The sequence below is a fragment of the Drosophila guanche genome, unplaced genomic scaffold (assembly GCF_900245975.1).
Source record: "Drosophila guanche unplaced genomic scaffold, DGUA_6, whole genome shotgun sequence".
NCBI classification, from domain to species: domain Eukaryota; kingdom Metazoa; phylum Arthropoda; class Insecta; order Diptera; family Drosophilidae; genus Drosophila; species Drosophila guanche.
Window position 1 is genome coordinate 2,255,741 of NW_022995751.1, and position 12,381 is coordinate 2,268,121.

At 45.5% G+C, this 12,381-nt stretch overlaps 1 protein-coding gene across 1 annotated transcript; it reads left to right on the plus strand.

Annotated features, from left to right (window-relative positions):
• Nucleotides 1-8,382: 8,382 nt before the first annotated feature.
• LOC117587147 lies at nucleotides 8,383-8,844 on the plus strand. The gene is given in 3 exon segments (XM_034277654.1): nucleotides 8,383-8,458; nucleotides 8,491-8,633; nucleotides 8,635-8,844. Coding segments are annotated over 3 exon segments (429 nt in total).
• Nucleotides 8,845-12,381: the final 3,537 nt, after the last annotated feature.

Below are 12,381 nucleotides of genomic sequence, written 5' to 3' on the forward strand. Positions count from 1 at the left end.
TTTTAACAGCAGACCTGTCCAAATTTTAATGACACGTGTGCTTCGAACAGAAAGGTTTTTGCCATATAATCTTAATATTTTTAAGGGATGTGTGTGATGTTTAAGACGGACCCTCAGTCTATACCATACAAGCCCGAGACATACGTGAGGCTTTGCCATTTTAATGGACACACGGGCGGATGGACACTCGTGGGGATCAATACACACACCTCTGTAACCCTTTCAGAGACCGAGGGTCACTGCATCACTTAAAAAATGCTCTTCTCTTTATATTTGCACTAAAATTATTTGATTTAACCTTTTTTACGCCCTCACCCATTCGATTGTTCCACTCTACTTCACAGGGGGGGATTCTGTTGGGTGTTGTGGGGGAGGCACCAGGAAACCTTTAGTTCTGTTTAACGTTTGGGGCATCGTTATTTATTTATGTTTTATGTTTATATTTATTGAATGTGTGTGTGTGTGTGTGTGTGTGTGTGCGTGCATCGCTTTATTTCAATCACATAAAAAAACTTTACACTCGAAACCCAGAAACTAAAAGCCCGCGCTCGCACTTACATTTTTAATACAAAATCAATAAATATAAAAAAATATATACACTATGGAAGCAGCGAGTGGGAGGGGGGAGAAAGCATAAATAAATACGTATACATATCAGCAAGAACAACAAAAAATAAATAGCATAACTATGTGAGAGAGCGAAGCATTTTTTTATGGATGCTGCTGCGGGGTCATAAAAAGCGCATAAAGTGCCCACAACACAGCAGCCGCAGGGCGAAGCGGAGGAAATGGTGGGGAGGATGAAAGGATATGTGTGGGGGGGGGGGGGGGGGGGGGGGGGGAGTCCAGGGGCCAAAAGAGCATATGTCATGGGAAAATAGTATGAAAGGAGGATGAAAGAACATATGTCCAACGAGGAATCCTAAGCAACATGAATGGAAAGATGTTCTCGTGGGGAAAGTTCAAGAAATAGTTGAGGAAATGGCCGGAAATTCCTTTAAAGAAGATGAAACATTGGGCATTAGGGGAGTTATGGAAGGGAAACCATGAAGCAAGCTATGACAGAACGAAAGTTACTCAGAAACCTGCTTTGGGACTTGCAAACTTTCAGAAAAAGGAAAAGAAAGGAATTCAGCTAAGGAAAACACCTGCCAATACTTTAATTAATATCTCTTTTGGTGCTCTTTTTAAATCGTATCTTAAATCGTATAAATATCAAATCATTATTACAACAGTTAGCACTCATCCTTGGAGTGTTGTTTCTTAGGGGACTTTAACCTGTCAGATTTCGCTCTTAATGAAATGAGGAAATGAGTGAAATTAATTCTGGGGAAAAGCAACCCCAAAGGAGGCATTATTTCTACTCTACAAACAGCCCCAAAGGATTATAAAACACCAGCCCGTAAATAATAAATTTCGTGGTGTTTTCTGAGACAGCCACGACCCCCGAGACGCCGTCATAAATATCTTCACAAATAAACTACGAACAAATTTGCACCAATATTAATTAAGTTCCACTCTTCACCCTTTTCCACAGACGAAATATCTTGATAAACTTTTCACTTTTCAACTCATTTTCTGCTTCTTTTTCTTTGCAGTTTATGAGGACTTTTGTATGAAATTTATAAGGAAATGCGCACACACTTTTGAGGAAATGCCTTGGATTTTGTTTGGTAAGTTGTTTGAGGAAACTTCTTTGGGTTTTGAATTTCCATTTCCCCACACCCTGCAAAACAAACGTTTATAATTCCCATTAATAGTTCGAATGCTTAGCCCCTTTGTGCTCAAAAGCAAGGAGCCCTCTGGCATCTTAACAACCACCCGAAGAAGCTCGAACCCTGCATCCCGAATCCTTTAGGGTTGGGCGAGAGTGTGAGAGTGGGTGGCTTGACATAAGTCAAGCATCAAAGCCATCGAGCACTCAATAAACCCCACACACACGGGTGAAATTTGCATACACAGACATCGTGCCTTGGGTTCGTAATTAAAATATCACGCCCAGGCAAACAAAGGACCAGGCCAAAGGATATTCCCAACATTCGCCATTCGACAGTCAAACAAATAATCTTTAAAACCGATAAAAACATAAAACATACAAAAAATAAGGTTCTTACAAATATTTTAAGCTGCTCATCATTGCCTCTCCGGCTTCTGGCTCGTGGCAACGCTTCCGTGCCACCCCTGCCCCCATCTGTTTGCCACTCAGCTCGGGGTCTCTAGCTCTTTCTTCTCTTTCTTCTTTTGCATTAAATCAAAGAAGCGTAGCAGAGCACGTGTCTGAAATATGCATTAACACACCGCTGCCACTGCCACAGCCACAGCATCAGACTCGACCCATGACCCATGCCACAAGCAGATATCACACCATTCCACAGGCCAGCCATCTGATGGCAAAAGCATCCACCGAAATGATTTCATTTTTAATATTAATTGCAGCAATCGAGTGACCATGACAACATCCACCCTCAAGGAACAGAGCTGGGCTCTGCTTCTCCGCAGCAAAAACACCCGCTAAAGTGATTTCGGAGGGCAGCATCCGCATCTTCAACCACCCGTGACAAGTCGCAGGACGAGTGGTAAGGCGAGGCGAGGCGGCATCCCGAACGGATGTGGCAATTGAATTTAGGAATGAAATGCTGCTGTCCGTTAAATAAAACCCCAGACAATATTTTATTTGCCTATTGGAATGAGTGGAGTGGAGTGGAGTGGAGGGGAGAGAGAATTCAGTTCATCCCATCCCTCAAATGCCCTCAAAATGATGAACCACTGGAATATGTTTGGAATTGTGATTGCAATTGCGAATTGGGTTTGATTTTTGTTGGTTGGTTGGTTGGTTTGTTGGCTGGTGTGTTAGAACACTCGTCTGGTGGTCTTCTGGTATTAATTTTACGCCCTTAGGGACGCAAGTCTTTCACCCTTTAAGTCCCTTCATCCGCTAAACGATTTTCTTGTGGAGGTCCCTCTTTGTTTCGAGGTGCCTGGGCACTTGGCTTTCAAGCACATGGATCCCACACTCCAACCTCTGACAGGCAACAGTCCCTGCTCCCACTAGCTCCCACTCCGACTCGCTCTCTTACTGCTCCTCTGCTGCCCGTGACTGCTGCTCCAAACCCTACTTTCAACCCCTTTCTCAAGCGAAACGAGCCCCAACCTCCAACCCCTAGGACTCAGACACAAATAAACGATAAAAGCGCAGTCGTTTGCCAACAACAGTAACAATCAGTAGCGAGAGTAGGAGGCCAGGTCCACAGACCCCCAGAAACTCCTTACAAACGCAATTCAACTAAAGCGAAACCCAACCCCAGGACACCTCCTACTGACTGTCGCACTGACTCACTCACTCGCTGTCCGTCTCTCCCGCTCGTCGTCTGTCTGTCCCACTCGTTCGTTGTCGCACTCGCTCGCCTTTCGTTCGTTCGTTCGTTCGTTCGTTGGTTCGTTCGTTCGCTCGTTGGTTGCGTTCGACAAACGCGGGAGTTGACTGGGCGCCCAGAAATAGCAGCAAGCGAAAAGTGCTTGGAAAATCTGTAATGTGGAAATGTGCTCAACATTTGCCTTGAACCAAAACGGGGGGTAGGAAAAGAGAAAGAGAGTAAAAGAGCGAAAAGAGAGAAAAACGAGAGCTAAAGTTGAAAGTTAAATTGAATTGAGGTGGGCCGAAGTGTGTGGCCTGGAGGGTTGAAGGCCCCCAGGGGTCCCTTTTGGGTGGCTAGGCAATATAGTGGCAGCAGAATGGGTGGTCAGGGTGGGCATAGTGGGTGGCATGGGCAATGGACTACATCAGCAGGATGGGTGGGTGTCTGTTCTGGCTGTGTGGAGTGGATGAATTTGTTGGCCCATCAAAATGACTTTCAGCATGTGGAAGCCGCTGCTTAGCATGTTTCCTGACAGGCCACGTGTGCGCAAAGAGAGAGTGGAGTGAACGAGAATTTCTCTCCCTCTCTCGCTCTCTCTGTCTAACTCTCTGCTTACTCTGCTGCTGCTGCTGTGTTGGTGTGGCTGTGAAAATGAGGCGCAAATTTTGTGGCCGAACAAACAGGACACAAAAAAAAGACGAATAAAAGGTTCAACAAATGGTTTCCAAACAGAAAACCGAAATACCGAATGCCATGCCAGACTTTTGCTGTATTCCCACCCAACCACCCACTATTTAGTGATGATACGAGGGTGTGTTCGGGGTGGATTGGATAGAGTAACTTTCGGGTGAGTGTTTTCCGAGCATTTGAGATGTTATATAGGGGTTTGTATGGTACCTAGTTAGTGTTGATGTGTTGGTATTTTAGATTGTTTCAGATGGGTTTAGATTGCTGATGTGTGTCTTTTGCAGCGTTTGAAGGCAGGTTTGGAACGCTTCTAGAGGGGTTTTTCCAGCTGAGGAGTAGAAGCTTACAGCTTACATATTGATTAAATACTTGTTGAAGGTATGGAACTATACCGATAATGGTTAGAGGTATTATAAACATATTTTTCCTGTGAAATTTCAACACTTTTATAGCCCCCAATTAGTTGTATAAGTTAAGGTCCCGCTGTTACACCATTTCTATTCATATTTTATGTTTATTCTTTATGGCTCTGATATCCTAATACAATACAATTTCATGGCATTTCTCTTGACATTTGAGAGAAACTTAATGCGTGTCGGGTATCTCCTAGTCCAGCACTTTGCACTGGGCGCACAGCAAATGCCACACAGCACACACAGTGCCCCACAATATTCCCACAAACACACACACACACACACAGAGCCTGTCCCTCTCTTTCGCACACACATTTCCGCTCATTTTCTGGCTTCCTCTCTCACACTCTTGCTGATTCTGATTCTCTCTGTCTTCCTCCTCTCACACTGTGGGATGCTTGAAAATTATGTCAACGAGCTCTGTTGATTTTCCCCCATTTCATAGGGCTTTTATAACAGCCTTCCGCCTCCCAGCAGCATTCTCCTGTTGTTTTGGAGCTTTCATTTCTCTCTTCCTTTTGCTGCTCTCTTCCGCCTGCTTCCTCGCTCCTGCGCTCCCTTTTGGTCGCTGGTTAATTACATTTTACAAAATTTGCTGTCAAGTAGTTAAGTTGGGTTAAGTCGAGCCGACTGCTCGTTCGCTTTTCGCTTTTCGCTTGCTTTTTTTTGTTGTTGGTAATTTAATATTCGATTTTCACAAAATTGTATGCGCTGACCTTTTTGCATTTTGTGGAATTTTCCTTTTTAATTATTTATTTGCGGTTGTTCTTGCTGTGTGTGCGGTGCGGTGCGGAACGGAACGGAGGAATAGGTGGAGGAGGGGAAGGAGGATGGATTTTCCAAGGTAGGGGGGTGGGGCAGCTGCTGTGGCTGTGTGACGGCAGTGGGCGTGTCATCCGTGTCCTCGTGTTTTGCTTTTCATCCGCAGATTAAAAGGAAAACCGTTTGTATTTAATTATGCATTCAGGTGATGGTAATTGGGGATTGTAATTCGGAATGTACTTCGCATGTTGAGAGGGGACCAGGAATCAGACTGGAGGATTGGGCAGTCAGAATTGGGAGATTGCGAGATTGCTAGACAAGCGGAAATGTTGTACTGATGTTTACACATGCTAACAGACTGGGCGGAAGGGCGTGGGAGAATGACTGTGGATTGACCATTCAGCGCTTACAGATATACAAATTATACACATGTATGTACATACATATGTATGTATGTATGTATTTATTTATGTATAAAGCTGTGTATATCCCTCCATGTGGATAATGTGCTCCGTGTGTTTGGTGAGTGGAGAATTCAACAAAAATATTTTTAAAAGCTCAAGTCAGCAGCCAAACAAGGAAGCGAAAAAAATGGCATGCCTGCCACACGGGGACCAGGGACAGGCCAACAGAGACACAGATGGAATGGCAATAGTGGTGGTGGAGTAGGGAGCGGGGGCCGTTGATGCAGATGTGGTAGGAAAGGAAACAGAAGGACACCGAAACGGTAGGTCGTTGGCAACTGAAGATTGTAGAACGAAAACGGAATGCTCTGCAAAGCTACTTGGAAAAGTAGTGAAGGAATTTCATAAAATTTTAAAATTAATGAACCGAAAATCAAGAAAGCAAAAAAATGTGTTCAGCCTTCAGCGTTTTCGGACTCACCAAGGAGGATGCTCTGTTCGGTTAGAGTATTGACAGCGAACGACTTCTGCAAAAGCAAAAGACAACTGAGCAAAAAACACACACAAACGGGAAAAAAGAAGGAAAATTGTGGCGCAAAATGTTACGCTTGCATCGAGTGGGTGACTGTGGGGGAGAAGGGGCAGCAGGGAGAAACAGAGGATTGGATTTTGGTGGCAGAGAAAGGAGAGAAAGAAAGACAGAAAGAGAAAAAAGGCGAGCATGTTGGTGGCTCCTACAATGACAGCAGCCTGCAACATCAGGCGAAGGACGAAGGACTACTATTGTGGGTGTGGGTGTGGGTGTGGGTGTGGGTGGGTGTGTGGGAGGTAGAAATGATGGCAAAGGCATTAAGCTGCGCCCACACACAAACACACACAGACGTACAATCACGCATACTCTTACATGGAACGACAGACATTATAGTCCTGGCAGAGGCGAAGGATGATGCGTTTTCCATGAAAATACAGCCACAAACACACAGACACACAGGAGAGGATACACTCGTTGCTGGCGACATACTTTTACACAAACACATCCACTATGGAGGAGCAAGAAGAACACTCAAAAGATGGAGAACAAGGGAAAGAAGCGGTGGGTGGAGGAGGAACCTGGCAAGCAACTGGCGGTGGGTGGCGCGGCTTTCGACGATGTGAAAGCTGTGGAAACTGGGAAAAAGCTGCGCGCAGCGCCATCCGATGGAGCCATGGATGATATGCCAACAACAAAAAATTGAAAGAGAAGAAAAACACTCACCCACCCACACACACACGCTGGCACACACACACACACACATGGCAGACCCACACACATGCAGAGGAGTTGGGAAAAATGGCAACATAACTGTAGTGAAAATGTCAAGAGAGAAAAGATATTAAAACGTATTTGACTTCTGTGAGTCTCTGTGGAGAAACGAAGGGCAGGAGAGGCAAGGAGAGGAGTGGAGCGGAGTGGGTTGGAGCGGAGTGGAGTGTAGTGGGGCAGCACTGCTGGCAGGATGTGCGCCAGTGTGGCACAATGAAAAATATATAAAGAAGCCGCCACTCACACACGAACAGAAAGAGACAGAGATAGATGGATGGAGAGCGAGTGTGTAAGAGAGAAAGACAGAGAAAGAGCTTATGACAAAAATAATAATAAAAATGGCTCAAGAAAAGAAAATGGCAAAAACGAAAGCAAAATGTAAAAACAGAGAGAGTAGAAAAAAAAGGAAAAAAAATTGAAGGAAAATACAAGTATAAAAATGAATTTTAGATGACAGGCAAAGCAGCTTGTTGAGGAGAAGAGGATGGCACGAAAGAGGAGGCGAGTGGGGTGGAGGAGATAGCAGGAAAATCCTGATACTGCCAGCTGGGTTGGCTGTTGCAGGGTGTGGCGGGGGGTACGGTTTGTCTTTGCAGTTAAGCAGACAAGTAAATGTTGTCCTTGTTGTTGCCACTGTGCTGATGCTACTACATCTCTTCCGACCAGTGCCCCAACAGCGCCACCCAACCGCACGACGAGAATGAAGGCAGCAGAAAGCGTAAAAGGAGGCGTGGCACCAGCAGCAGCACCAGCAGCAGCAGCAGCATTGCAAGGAAGAAGCACAACAAAAAAATGGGAGTAAAAATTGTGGAAAAGTTTTATGGGCAACAGCAGCAAAAATTGCAATATACCCAAGGCGTGGGGTGCAGGGGAAGAGGAGGAATGGGTGGCTCCTGTTGATGGCTTTGGATACGAGGATGCGGCGGCAGTGGCAGTGGAGGCACTGACAAGGATGAGGCGGCAGCAGTCAAGAGATGAGAAAACTGAAAAACGGAATGCGTATAGGAAACCAATTTAAAGTGGGAGGAGAAGAAGTAGGAGGCGGAGTAGATATAGCCACAGAGAGACTACAGATGAACGGAGAGATGATGTGGCCATAGAAAACTTAAAAGATTTGCCCTCGCTGCACTTTAGAGATATTCCTTGCAGAGAAAGTGTCGGGTGCATATGTTTAGCAGGATTTTGTTAATCCTGCAAACGGGAAACTTTAATTTGCAACAAAAAGAAAGATTTTGCTTTCCCCGAAGCACTCTTTTCCCGCTAAAACCCACTGTCAGGGGTATAAAGGGTCCAAAAATAAATGAATAACATAAAAATAAATCATACGCCCCATCGGCCGCCAGTAAAAAGTGAGGCCAATACCGTTAGCCATTACCCATGCTGCAGACACTACAGTACACCCCATCACCCACTCTCTACACCAGCGTATCCCCACCACAACCTCCTGCTCCATGCTCATGGCGCTAATAAATGCTTATCGAAGACGCATAAAGCGAGTAAATTCGCAGCCATTAAACGAGCATAAAAGTCGAGGCGACCGACACCCCGACACCCCGAACCGACAGACCGACAGGCTACCCCAACAAATCAAAGTACAAGCCCCAAACAACCCACTCCGCCTCACCCCTCACCACTCCTCACTCACCCCTGCTCTTCTGCCGTCACTTTTCTCTCCAATGAAATAAAAACAGGCAACAATGAAACCCAAAAGCGGGTCCCAGGCGATTTCAATGCGGGCATTTGTTGTGGGTCCGAGCGAAGGAATCAACCACCCTACAGGAACCCCAAGCCAAAACACGGAGAACCGAGAACCGAGAACCTTTCAGGCCATGCCACGTCCCAACAACCCCAACTCCTGCTTCTGCTGCAACCCTCTGTCCCTCCTCGACTGGCTATATAACCATCTTACCCAACGTTGACAGCATACAAAGTAACTTAAATCGAAACAATAAAGCGGCAACTTTGTTCCCAGCACAAAATGCAAAAGGAAAAACAGAAATTGAACAGAGGAAAAACGTAGCAGAAAGCTGGAAAAACATTGCCAGGCAAGTGAGAGCACGATACCCTTTCCCGGAAGAAGAAATGAGAAGGAATTGCTCATAAGTTTTGAATTTCCAATAGGATCTCACAATTGTTGTAGACTTTTGTACGTTTCGTATTCAAATGACATTCACTTAGAGTTAGACAATCTATGGAGTTCCACTACAGGGTATCCTAATGCCCAATACACTGGACTACTGAAACTTGCGATCGAAAATCCTTCAGTAAGAGTATTATTAAAAAGAAAAAACATAAGAAAAGTCGTGAAAGGAAAGCGAAGCGCATAAAAGTTCCTAAAGAAGGAAAAAATTGGAAGAACGAGAAAGAAAGGACAAATGGGGGCTGGAGAAAGAGAGACAGAGAAGCGACAGAAAAAAGGAATGTGGAAAAGCGCAAATAAATGAATGAATAAAAGCGTTGAGGAGGATACCCAACAGAAGGAGGAGGAGCAGCAGAAGGAGGAGGATACAGGAGCAAAGAGGAGCTAAGAGAATGGGGAAGAGTTTCACAAAGAAATTACAAAATGTATGCAACAGAAAAAACGGTGCAAAAAAAATAGCAGGAGCAGCAAAAAGAGCAGGAAAAGGGAAGGCAGGCAGAGTATGGGGCGCTGCAGCAACGCTGAAAAAATATTAATAAATCCGCGCCACTGTGGGACACTGCCCCAGCTCTTATCCTCCTCGGAAGCCAGCCCCCCTACTTTCTTTCCATTCTCTTGCGTTTTGTCCCGCTTCACATTCTACTCCCTGAGCGCCATGCGGCGTATGAGCAATGTGCGGAAGGGTGAAACATCAGCAGGAAAGGAGCATGAAAATGCGGGAAATGTTCACTGAGGCCATGGCAGGGGGCAATATGTGCAAAATTGTTAAATCAAGTTGCAGTAACCAACTTTGAGTTGGAAATAAATTAGGGTTCGCATTGGATTACTTGGGGGAATGACGTTTATTTCGAATAAAAATAGTTACAGCTGATGTTTAACTTATTTGCTGTGTAACAATTGTCTATGGCTATTGAGAATTAGCTAGAAATTAAAAGACAGAATTGTTTAAGCTACCGAAATTAAGCTATCGAAATGAGCAGAGCCTTTTCTGATGCTAATCCTTACGACACTCTTTCCAAATATTATTCTCAATATTTTGGGATACTTTTCCTGAACGATCTTTATCCGAAATCATAGTTTGTATGTTCGTTTTTCGTTTATTATGCACATATTCGATGAATCTCTTTTACCCTTATCAAAAATCTTTCATTCTCCCCCCCCTCTTGAAGATCTGTCCGCTTGTAGAGATGTTATCCTTGCAATTACTATAAACTAATCTTCCGCATTAGCGCATTTCCGCACTGCCACCCACATTCTGTGCTACCCGCTGCTCCCCGCCTCCAGTTTGAACGACACTCTGGCAAACCGCAACTTCCCGAATTGACGGGCGGAGCCTGCCACTGGAGCGACCACTAATCATAACGATAACACCTAATCAACCGCAACTCCACAAAATCGGAATTACGAATCGGAATCCAGGAATGAAACCAGGACCCTTCCCTCCTCCCTCTTGTCCCTCGCTTCATTTCACCCAAAAAAAAAGAGCGTGAAAAAAAAGGTTTTGGGGGCAAATTAAATGAAACGTTGATAAGGCGCAAAAGGGCGCACTAAACGGTAAAATCGAATGAGCGAACAAATGAGTGAGTGAGTGGTTCTCTCCCCTCACTCAATTCTCTCTCTTTCACACTCGCTCTCTGGCAGGCGGACATGTCGGAGGGCGGACGTGCCCGACTGACTTTCGGCACAAGTGCGCAGCGATGGCGAAAAGTGAATTTTCCGCTGAGTTGTGTGGATGGGTGAGCGAGGTGTGGTAGTGGGTGTGGCGGGGGTATAAGAATAATTTCCACAGCTAAATGCAACTGGGATGGAGTGTGTGTATGACAAAGATAGCACCAACACCACACACAAAACACACACACAACACACACACAACACACACACAACACACACACAATGAGCATTAGAGCAGGCATCGAACGTTTGTGTTTGGTCTCCAAGTTCGGGTTCGTTTAGTGTTCGTGTTCGGTCGTCTCGTTCGATTGCCCCCGCTTGGTCGGTCTGAGTTCGCACGGACCACAATGCTCCACTCTGCTTTCTTCTGTTCGCCTGTTCCATTGGCAGCGTGTTGCGTTCGTGTGTGACGTTCTGTGCGAGCCACGTTCGGACTTGATTGAGCGCACCGCTTCTTTCTCTCTCCCTCACTCTTTTGCAAAGTGTGTGTGTGTTTTGTTGGTAATTGCACACCCGTCCACTCTACTCTCCTACTGCCAGTCTCCTTGTGCACACATTTGCTTAACTGGACTTGATTAGGTTTTCGAGGTTAGATACATTACGGAATTATTCAGCGCACAACAGGAGGCCGGCCATGTTTCAACTTGACGACCTCTCGCAGTCCTTGTGGCACTCCTGCCACAGCACTGCTTCCATTACCCACCCACATCCACCACCCATGCCCGCTCTCTCACACCATGTCTGAAGCGAGAGTCCGAGTCCGATCTGAACACCGATCCAACACCACCCCACTTGTTTGGGTTGCAAGCGAACACATTCGCTCAGTCGGGTTGCGGAGGGGGATTTTGCTGTTGTTGTTGATATTGCTGTTGGGTCTGCTGTTGGGTTTTGCTGTTCATTGAATTAGTTCAACTGCGTCGGGCATTTATACATATAGAAATCCGTACGTTTTGTACTGCTTTCTGCCTCTTTTTTGATTGCTTTGTAATTGCGTTAGGATGCGGGACTTGCCTTGCGAACTTGATTATCCCTGCCACGTAGCACATAATTGTAACCATTAATATTTTATTGGGTGGTGCTGCTCTTTCATGGACAACATTTATACATTTTGTTATTCCAAGGCTTCCGCCTCTTCTTTGTGTCTTGTCTGTGCAGAGGGGTAGAAGGATAATAGGAGTGCCCTGGGGTGTGTCTGTCGCATGCGGGGGCACAAGTTTAATTAATCGACTACCGATGCTCTTATTGTTCTTGCAGTCAGTAGTCACAATATTTGACTTGTTAATGCCATGCCTCTAATTGACTCGCGGCCCCTGCCCCCATGAACTCCAAAGTGAAAGTTGTTTTTGACCAACTGTTGTTATGGCCAGCCCCCTTATTGGGTGGTGTTGCCCATCTGGCGGCAAATGCACGAAAATGATGTAAACCCAATTAAATTTCCAATAGAACAAACGAAAGACGCCCCCCGTAGAAGATGATTCGAAGATGGGCAGATGGAAAAGTTTTTGCGGCAGAGAGAGAGAGAGAGAGAGAGAGAAAAGGAAAAAGGAGAGGGAAGAGGGAAGAGAAGAGAAGAAGTAGAAGCAAACTTTTGGTTAGGATTGGGAGGCATCACAGATAATTGCCAGATTGCGTCATGCGAGTAACT